This window comes from Aptenodytes forsteri, unplaced genomic scaffold (assembly GCF_000699145.1).
Source record: "Aptenodytes forsteri isolate BGI_AS27 unplaced genomic scaffold, ASM69914v1 Scaffold13, whole genome shotgun sequence".
NCBI lineage: Eukaryota > Metazoa > Chordata > Aves > Sphenisciformes > Spheniscidae > Aptenodytes > Aptenodytes forsteri.
The window spans coordinates 1,010,894-1,021,802 of record NW_008794543.1 but is presented as its reverse complement, the minus strand read 5'-3'; the positions used below and the strand labels follow the sequence as shown (position 1 = coordinate 1,021,802).

Below are 10,909 nucleotides of genomic sequence, written 5' to 3'. Positions count from 1 at the left end.
TTCTTGTGGGAGAATGGTCAGGAAGTTTTCCATCTGAACAGTGTTCTGGAGAGAAGTATCTTTTAAATAATGATTGAAATATTATTTTAAAATCAGAGTGAAGACTTGCTTAAAAGTTATATGCTGTTTTTTTTTTTTTTCCAAGTTCATATTCTTTCTTCAGGGAAGAACCAAAGCAGTAAAGGGCTCCCAAGCAGTGAGCTGCACCAGCTGAACATGTAGCCTTCTTGTTCATGGTGTGCATTCAGAGGAACAGTGAAGTCTGAGGTCTTTTCAGACATAGCAACCCAAAAATTTATACATACATTCCTCTGGGCTTTAATCTTTATATAGTATTCTTCTGGGAGAAACTTCAAAAAATTCTTACGTTTATTCCAAATGTGCATTTTGTGTTTTTTTCATTTTTCTAGGGTGGTGTTTTTTTTTTCTCTAGCCAGCATTAATCTCTAGTTACCAGGCATCTGCACAAAAAAAACGCACAACAATAACTTACTGATCATGGGAGAATGCAGTTCAGCAATCTTAACAAATTAAATCTGCCCATAAGTCCTGTGTGTAATGAAACATTTTACTGATTGATTTTACCAAAATGGAGAACCACTTCCCCAGAGCTGTTTGTCTATCTATGAAGGTTCAAGTGGCATGGAAGACTGGCTCAACGTCTTTTCTACAAACTTCACTTGTTAGTTGTAAAACAAGTGGTACCTCTTTGCCCTCCACCCCAAGTGCAGTCATAAACAGACCGGCAGCAGCTCATCCCTTTTCACCCAGTTTAATAGAGTTGACCAGTGTCATATCTGATACAACTCCCCTCCTCTGCTCGTAAACTCCGCTTACTGGGCAATATGTAAGGAACCACTGTGATGGGTTCCAGAGCAGCAGAAACAAAAGGTTTGTCTCATTTTGAAAAGTCTAAACAATATTGAAATACTTTCTGCTTGAAATGAGAAACAGGAAATTCCAGAGACATCAGAATAGTTTTGAAAAGACATTTTACTTTCTCAGAAGATTTTGTGTGCTCCCATTTAAAAAGCAGGGGGGACGGGATGGGGACTAGTTTAATTAGAAGTCAGACTCCACTGTTGTTTCAGTCCTGCTTAGTTGGTAAATAGTATTTCAGCACAAATGATGTAGAAATTACCTAGGATTTGCAGTAGAAGCTTGAAAAAATAAAAATTGTGATCGGTTGTCTCGTATCGCAGAGGAGGACATGTACGTATGCTCGTCCTGGTATTTTTTCTGATTCTGCAGTTTTACTTAGAAGTACTTCATGATATGTTGGATATACAATGAAAAGCATTTAAAACATGGATTCATTTTTTGTATCTGTGTACAGGTTGTTTAAATGCACAAGCTGTTCACTGGTACTTCCTTTACTCTTAAAAACAACCAGTTTGGTATGTAAAGTTCTGCTAGTTGCATTCACAAAATTAAGGAAAATAAACAGTCTTGTAGCACTTGCGAGAGAGTGGATGCTCTGAACTGCTGCTAAGTTGGTGACAATGAGTTTAGTCAGTGCTTCAGTTAGATTTCTCATTGTGAAGCCTTTGCTGGGTTGTACTCGTGCCCTGGAGGACCAAGTTCTTGAAAGTCTACAACAGAAATCTTTTCTAATGGAAAAATGGATTTGACTCCACAGACAGTCAACAGACTGTGTGGCAGTCTTCATGTTACTAATGCTTTGCTGGCATATATTTACATCTCATGTTAAGATTTCAAGAGACTGAAAAATTAATAAGAATCCGTTCACCTGTAGACTCATTCATCTAATCATCTCCAGTGCGATAAAGCTAAGGCTAGTTCCCACTTACTCTTTACTACCAGTTCCATGAGGTTACGTGGTGAAATACATCTTTGTGCATTTCATGCTTTGAAAATTATATATTAATGGTAAGTGTGGAAGCAGTAGAGATGTAATTATTTAAGAAGGGGCTGTAGTTTGTCAGAAGCAGAACCTGGGAAGATGAAAGCCTGCTGTAAACACAAGCATGCCTTGTGTACTGCATGGAGATGTATTGCAGAAAAAATAAACCTACTTTACAAGTACATAATATTCAATGACATTAAATGGGTGCTACTTTACCATGTAAGGTCTTTATCATTATTGTATGTATGTTCCAGATCTATTAAGTCTAGTGCTAACCTCATTTGGAGTACTAGGCACTCAGTCTGGTAGGTTAATCTTTTTGTTTATTATGTTTCATGATGTTACGGAATAACACATTTTAAATTAAAAAATGTTATAAACAACCAGATTATAAATTTCTTCAGATGTTGTGGAGAATAAAATTGCTCAAAGTTATTTTTTGTAACTAATTAGCAAAGTTTTGGACTGAATACCTACATTACCTGTTTCAATGGGGAAAAGTAGATTGTGAAATTTTAAAAATACTTATGAAGGTTTCCTACACTTAAAAAAAAACCTTACTAGTGCTGTATTTCCAGAATGTGTTAGTGTTACTTAAAAGGTATTTTATTACTCTTACAAACTAAAAAGTTCACATGCAACTTACAGTTGGCATGTAACATTTATTGCTCGTGTGTGTATGTTACTTTTTACTATTTACAATACATCCTAGTGTAACACTTCCAAGACAAGCCAGGTATTCTGGTGTGTGTGGGCATGAGTACATACATGTATGTGTGTTTTTGCACTGTTGATTTGTATTTAATATCTGCTACTGCTTTAGGGCTATTTCTAGTTGTTTCAGGGAATATGGGGTATTGCATCCAAATGTTATACAGTTTTAGGAATGGTGCTAGTCTCACAGTTATTTTGTAATAAAATTCCTTTAAAATAACACTTTTTTTGAATTAAAGTGACAACTTGAGAAAGATTTAACAGATGGGGAGAAGGCACTGAATTTGCTGACACTGAAATAGTATTAATGCATGTACGGTGTGCTGAAAGTGCATAGTTCTTTTCTAACCTGCATGGCGTAACCCTTTGGAGTACTTTAAATAAACATGTTCTTCTAAAAATATGTTTATTAGCTTGTTTAGATATAATTTAATAAGCTGTTTTTAAAGGCATGCATCCAGAGACATGCACGCAATAAATTCAAAGTGTCAATGTTTCAGGGAATCTAAATTATTTTCAGAATTTCAGAAATTGAGAAGGGATAAGTGGAAGGAGAAAATGTTGGGCTGGTGCCAAGCGATAGCTCGTAACCCTCACAGACTTCCAAACAGCACAAGAACACCCGAGGTCTCAGGTGATGCTTCACATAACTCTGCTTTGGTGAGTGAAAAGTTGCATTTCATGATGGTGGCATGCACAGATGAACTTCAGAGGTGTTAAATTTATTTTTAAAAATGTAGTGTTTGCCATTGATTGCATTGCCTCAGTGTGTGAAAACCTTTGACATTATAGCTATTCACTCTTTCCATTTGCAATTTTTTCATCTTTTATGTTATGCATGGTCCATTCTGACTTGCATGCTATGTCTATAAATCACTATTGATGTTTTGTGAATGGTAAAGTCTTTAAGCAGGAAATGTCCTAATATGGATTACTTACGTTCTTTGTGATCTTAATCAATGCAATGGCATTTGGTCCCTGATGAATACAGCTGGACATTATCTAAAGGTACCTTGTTTGCTCTTTGCTCCTGCCTGTAACAGGAACAAAGTATAGTACGTCTGCACTTGTGTTAGAGAGATGGATTTTAAAATTATCTTCAAATATTTAACATGACGCCGCAAGACATGGTTGAGTTTCTGCATGCAAAGCTATTGACAGTAGATGTTCAGGCAATGTAAAGTCGACAATTTACATAGTGGAGTTATCATGAATTGTATGAAGTTGAATAAAGTGACTTGTTGACAAGAATTTTAATCCTGCAGTTTTTGCTCATTCAAATAAATCCATTTACATCAGTAGACCTCCCCAGGTGAGTAAGAACTGCAAACTGAATGTAAAGGCTTCAGACTGCCCCGCATGTAAGAGCAAAAATTGTCTATGTACTTGCTTTAATTCAACTGTATTGAAATTTTCAAACTACAGCAAAACGGAATATTTGAAACATATTCAGTTAAATATGCCTGGTCCAATTTCATTATTAAGTTTAAAATAGGCACAACATTTGCCTATCCTAAGAAGCATGAGGTATGAGGAAGTACTGCCCTCCAGTTGTTGAAATATGGACATGATGACATTTAAGCAGAAAGGTTAATAATTGTTTATAACCACTGATGAAATGTGGTATTCCAAAGAGTGAGAAGAGAGTTGTAAATGAAGCAGCAGTGGTCTGTTCGAAAGTTGTTGAAGTTCTGGTGAAAAAAAGCCCCTGCTTAATGTGGCAAAATTATCTTGTTCAATGGTAGATTATATAGAATGTAAGTTTCTGCTAAGGAAGGGAACGCAAAAAGGCAGCACTAAAAATTGCAAATTTTATAGTTTACTTAATATCCTAGATTATTATTATAGCTCACTTTCATCTGGAATTCTTTTCTTTCAGAGAAATAAAAGGAAATTAAAAACCAATGAGTCATGAAACAAGAAATTTCAAGTATATTATCCCCATATTCAATTACTATTACTATTACTGTTTTCTTTTTTAATTTTATTTAATTACTATTAATGTTTAGGTATTGCTAATAATAGGTGATAGCTATTAAGGAATTTAGATATGTGAAAATTTGCATATTTTGATTTCTGCTTGACTGCTAGTCAACTTCTAATTCAGTTTGATATTCGAAAGATAAGCATTCCAATCTACCAGATGTGATTTAGAAATTATGAACTGGGAATACAGTTCATAACAGTTGAATCAGTAGGGTTAGCATGTTTTAGCCTTATTAATATTAAAACTTGTTCAAAAATAAGTTTGCGTGAAACTGTATAGACTGCTGCTTAGTTGATCAAGTGTGTAAGAAAGTCAGGGATATAAACAGCTAGGGAAGATACCATATCCTTTAATGTTGTGATTGGGTATAGAATAATAATCTTCACAACAGGAAATAAAGCAGTAATATCTCTTGAGGCCTGTCAAGTTTTCCTCTTCATTTTCTTCGCTTCCTGCTCTCTCAACCATTACTCTTTCTATCCCTCACTTCTGAAGTAAATGACATTCAGTATAAGCTTTTGCTGGCAGTGTCCTTCCAAATTCTGGGTTGTAGGCTGAAAATCCTTATTTATTTTCCTTATGAACATTTTAAAACAGAAGTCTTGTTTCAAATCAGTTTTGATTTTGTTTAGTAGTCTTAGCCTTTCAGTGTTGAAAAATTTTCCATCTGGTCTTGAGTGAAGATACAGACTTTAGCACTGGAAAATGAACATAATGAAACAGCAGAAAACAAAGAATATAATAAATTATTTGTTGTAAGTGTACAAAGCCAATTCCGATGACCTATTCAAGTCCCTTCTTTCTGAATTAATGCTCATTTTTCAGTGCATTGCAGCTCCTCTGTGGACCTGGTTCCCTTAGTGGGGGTTTATTTGGTCTGTCTTGCGAGCACATTTATGGTAGAAAGAAACAGATCTTTGCTTCCTTAGACTGTAGGTGGCCAGTCTGGTTTTGGTGGGAAGCAAAATGGAGTGTACACCGCATCTTTTTTTCACCTCTGCTGTATGCCTTTTGTGTACACTTCTGATTCATCAGAATGTCTTCTGTATTTCAGAACTTCAGCTAAGGTTTTACAAAAGAAACTTTTCTTTCCCTTTAAAAATAAACACCCAAAGCGGTCATTTCACAATGCCACTTTCCCAAAGGGGAATGATCTGAAAATTGCAAGTATGTCTTATTAATTTTCATTTTTCACCTCTGCTGTATGCCTTTTGTGTACACTTCTGATTCATCAGAATGTCTTCTGTATTTCAGAACTTCAGCTAAGGTTTTACAAAAGAAACTTTTCTTTCCCTTTAAAAATAAACACCCAAAGCGGTCATTTCACAATGCCACTTTCCCAAAGGGGAATGATCTGAAAATTGCAAGTATGTCTTATTAATTTTCATGAAAAGAAATAGTTATCTTTCTTAGTGAAAGAAAGAAGGAAGCTTGTGGAGTAGGAAGCAGGTCATCATCGTTAAAAAATTGCTTTTTTCATTAAGCAAGTAAATGGAATACTTAACAGCAGTGCGGGAAAAAATAAAAAAGAAATTAGCTCGTGAAAACACTGAAATAAATGTAAAGAGTTTAATAAAATCAGTTATACTGTTTCATTTTATTTGATGTTAAGATGTCCTAGCTTCATTCAGATCAAAAAAATTCTGAAATATGTCATCAAAACTCAACTAAATATTCTTGGAAACATTTTTCCGTTATTATTTTCAACTTAATTATAATATTATCCCCAGGCTTTATCACCTCAGTCTATTTTATTTGAAGATTAAAGCCTTTGTGTTCAATTTTAGGTGGAACTCTAGCTTCTTGGTTCTGAGCATACCTCAAAAATTTTGAGTCATTCTATAATCAAAGGAGGCATAATTTCTCAAAAAATATTGTTTAATATTACAATTTGTTGGATTTGGGGGTTTGTATTGATAATTTTAGATTCAAAGGGAGTAGAACTCTTTTGTTTTCATACTCAAAACAATTTTATTTAGTCCATTAACTTGGTGTAGTGGGACATAAAGCTGGAATTGACTTTGCTTCTCTGATAGCTAGAAATCATTATCTATTTTTGAAGCTGAATTTATTGTCAGTTTGTGCTTATTTGTCCTGTATACATTGTTTCTAAACTTTAAAGGTTCATCCTTCCTAATGTTCATCATAAGATTTATTTTTAGAGACCTGTAATATAACTTTTCAACTTTACTGTCCCTTCTCGTAATAGTTCCCATGTTCCCACGGCTATCTTAAAAGGTCTTGTCTGTTCCTGCTCCCGTTTGAACATGAGTGACCAGTTGTACACAGTCTTCCAGATCAAGCTTTCTGTTCCTAACACTTGTGACACTAATTATTCCCTATCCGGTAACACATTTATCATACTGCATAGATTTAGAATCACTTTATCGATATGGTTTTTGTAGCTAACTATTATTTTAGTTTTGAGACCAAACCTAGACTATGTTAAGTTTTGATCAGTACATGAAGACTGAACCAATTCAAATTATGATTGTTCCTCTGTTCTTTTCCATTCACTGTTTTTTATATTTATTTAGCAAAAAGACCTTTTCCTATTTAACTCTCTTTTTTGAAAGTTTGATTCTGGGTTTTGTTGTTTGTTTTTTGTGGTTTTTTTTTTCCCCCTGGTAATTCTTAGTTTTTTTCATTACTTTCTAGTATGTTTCCTTGCTTTTCTATTTCATGTAGGCTTCATCTAGTATATTTATCTCTTCTGAAGTAGATAGTCATTCAGACAAATCTGAAGATGTTCAGATTGTTCTCTACAGGTTTTTTTCTTTTCTTAAATGCAAATTCATGTCTTTTTCATTTTTTCCTTTCTCTGATTTTTGCTGGAGTTGGGGAAAGAATAGTAATGTTTTCTTCCTTAATTTAAAAGAATCCAGATCTTAAAAGCTCATAATTCTATGCAATAGTATTTGCAGTTTTTTGTCTTCTGAAAGGATAATGGATATAATTGAAAACATACAATTTTAAATTCTTTCTTCATGAGTCACTTAACTCCATACAGACAGTATCTATTTATACTGTGATTCTGTAAGCATATGTATGTATGGTTAGTTCAAATTATTTTGATGGGAATACATAAATATGTGTTAACATTGATTAAGCAATTTGACTAGAAGCAGTTCTGTGTCTGCCTGTCTTTGCTCAGTGCCTAGTGCTTCTTGGGGTCCTAATTCAGAACTTGAGCATTATCACAATGTATGTTCTTAATAGTTACGTACAGCCTGTTCTGCATAGGGTATGGACTGGTCCTTGATTCAGTACATCATGTTAAACACATGAAGCTAATGGGACATGAGCACATACTTAATGCTGAATTGTAGTCATTAATGCATACTACTTTTCCCTGTTGTATTCCCCACTAGAATTATGGGTGAATATATGCGGAAGTATGGTCATGTGAGTAACTAGGTAATTTATGTTTGTATATGCAAATGAAATTTGGAACTCATGGCAAATGATCAAGCATCTAATTTAACCCTAAGGAAGGATTTTTTTATATGCAAGCAAATGGTACCATCTGCTTCTCTAAGAGAACGTAAAATGTTTATGAATTATCTGTTTGACATAGGCAGATCCCAGGTTGCCACATCTGATCTACACATGTTGACTGAGCAAGTTAATAGTAGTCAATCGTCATTCCAAAATATAATTAAACAATGGGAAGTGGTTTTGTTGTGGTTTAACCCCGGCAGGCAGCTTAGCCCCACATAGCTGCTCGCTTACTCCCCCTCAGTGGGATGGGGGAGAGAATCACAGGGGAAAAGTGAGAAAAATAATGGGTTGAGATAGACAGTTTAATAGGTAAAGCAAAAGCCACTTACGCAAGCAAAGCAAAACAAGGAATTCATTCACTCCTTCCCATGGGCAGGCAGGTGTTCAGCCATCTCCAGGAAAGCAGGGCTCCATCACGCGTAACGGTTACTTGGGAAGACAAAACGCCATAACTCCAAATGTCCCCCCCTTCCTTCTTCTTCCCCCAGCTTTATATGCTGCGCACGACGTCATATGGTGTGGAATATCCCTTTGGTCAGCTGGGGTCAGCTGTCCCAGCTCACAACTTCTAGTGCACCCCCAGACTACTCACTGGTGGGTGGGGTGAGAAGCAGAAAAGGCCTTGACTCTGTGTAAGCACTGCTCAGCAGTAACGAAAACATCCCTGTGTTATCAACGCTGTTTTCATCACAAATCCAAAACATAGCCCCATACCAGCTACTGTGAAGAAAATTAACTCTATCCCAGCCAAAACCAGCACATCTTTTCTTCCAGTGATAAAATGAGAAGCTGGTATTTAGTAAGTTCTGCTAACTATATGAATGTTCTGAATACTGTAGGAATGATTTACCACTAGATGATCTTTAAAGGTCCCATCCAACCCCAGCCATTCTATGATTCTATCGTCTTTATCTAAACCCCCAAATTTAATTCCGAAACAAGAAAGATCTCTTGACCTGAGCTTGAAGTGTTTGGCTGCCTGATTGTCATCAAGGGAGTGTAACTCCTTGCTGAAAATCCTGTGAAATAGGATCCCTCTAGGTTTCCCTTAACAGTGCAAGCCTGGTATTGTTAATCTGACAGGGGTTGAGGGGATATTTAAGATCTGTATTTTAATTTGTTGTAAGAAAATTGTGTAGTTTAATACTCAAAAACTAGATGTAAGTGAGAAAAGAGTAATCATCTAAGAATATGGAGTTGGTTTCATCTGAATTATCTTATTTGCATAACTATTAAGTAGACTTGTCTTAATTAGGCTGCAGAAGTAGCTAAGAAATCCATAATACTATACCTACAAAATTCTCTGTAGACACTGCTTTTGGAAATCTAGTAGTAACTTTAATATAGTAGCCAAACAGTGTGTATATGTGGATCAAACTGTGGAAGAGAGAGATTCTACAGGGAAATGTAGTTTCAAAAGAGGCAGAATTACACACCTGGTATAATAAATTATATGCTGTTTAAACCTTCTCTTAGTCTGTACTTCTAAAGAATAAAAATACAGCTGGGCACAGCACGTTTAATTACGCATTGGAAAAAGGAATATAACCTTTTGTGGTTCAGGCGTACTGCTCCTGGCTTCTGTGTCAGGTAGCTTATGGAATAATATATGAGGTCTGAATAAATTTTTTGGGGGAGACGGGGTCCTAAATATCTCATGTTCTCCGGTGCTATGGGTTTGTATCTCAGCTGGGCTGGTTCCCTCTATTCCTCTGGTGCTGAGAAGTTGTATTCTAAGTGACTGCCTGGGTTTTCCTATTTACTTCTCATGGACATTATGAAATTTCTGCAGCATTTCAGTTAAAGCCAGCATTTGTTCTGATATTCTTGGACTAAAATTTTTGTTGCCATTGTTCATTGTACTTTTTGATTCACCTCACCTGTTTTTATTTCCTCAGATGCTCTAAGGCCTTTTGAGAAGAAACTTAATTGTAGATGCATGTTCATTTGTAGCATTTTACATCAGGTTACTTTTTAGCTTTTTATTTAGCAAGTCCCTTAGTATTTGTTAATGTTAAGCTATGGAAACTTTTCCTCGTGATGTAGATGTTCCACACTGGGCTCATCCTTCTGCACGATGCTGCATGCTCCCCCGCAGGGAAATTGTTTTAACTATTTATTGCTTTCTAATTTACAGGGTCAGCCTAAGCTGCCAGTGGCCTCAGTAGCCATGCCACCCCAGGCCAATCTTATTGATTTTCCTTATATTTAAAGCCAATTAGCAGTCGTTACCTGGGTTACCATCACCGTCTGGCTTCGCACCACAAATGTGTTACAAGGATGTAAAGTTGTTAAGAGTTCATTTGTGCTTCTTTTCTGTGCATACGTAAACCATTAGAGCAGGGCAGATGTAGGCCAAAGCTTTTGGGTAAGTCTCCCCTATTACTCAGCTGCTTCCTCAGTGCATACCAGCGTTGTTTAATAATTTAAGAGCAGGGCAGATGCGGTCAAATTTTTACAGATTTGACCAGTGATTTCAGTTAGGCTTCCCCTGTGACAGGCTTAAAATGACAGTCCTCACTTAAATCGTTTTCATTTCACTTGTGAAAAGGATGACACATTTCCTGACCAAAAATGGAGGCCACACAGAAAATTACTATTGCTTTGCATTTATAGAAACAACAGTAACTTGAATATCAGAGGGGAAAAAAAAAAAAGCTTACCTGAATGCTGGCATCAATATGAGTAAATTATTATTATTACTATTATTATTTAATGTTCTTAAAAGTAATGTTTTGTTTAGCTTTATAACTTACATGATATTTATGTTTTCTGGGTGTGTCATGGTTTAACCTCAGTCAGTCGGCAACTGAGCACCACACAGCTGCTCACTCACTCCC

General features: G+C 35.8%; 1 protein-coding gene across 1 annotated transcript in view; it reads left to right on the top strand.

Annotated features, from left to right (window-relative positions):
- Positions 1-3,139: 3,139 nt before the first annotated feature.
- Positions 3,140-10,909, top strand: part of MARCH1 (membrane associated ring-CH-type finger 1) — a 102,608-nt gene continuing 94,838 nt past the window's right edge. Inside the window, exon 1 of the mRNA XM_009272314.1 lies at positions 3,140-3,241. Within this exon, the coding sequence (XP_009270589.1) occupies positions 3,140-3,241 (102 nt within the window). The remainder of the gene's footprint in view (positions 3,242-10,909) is intronic.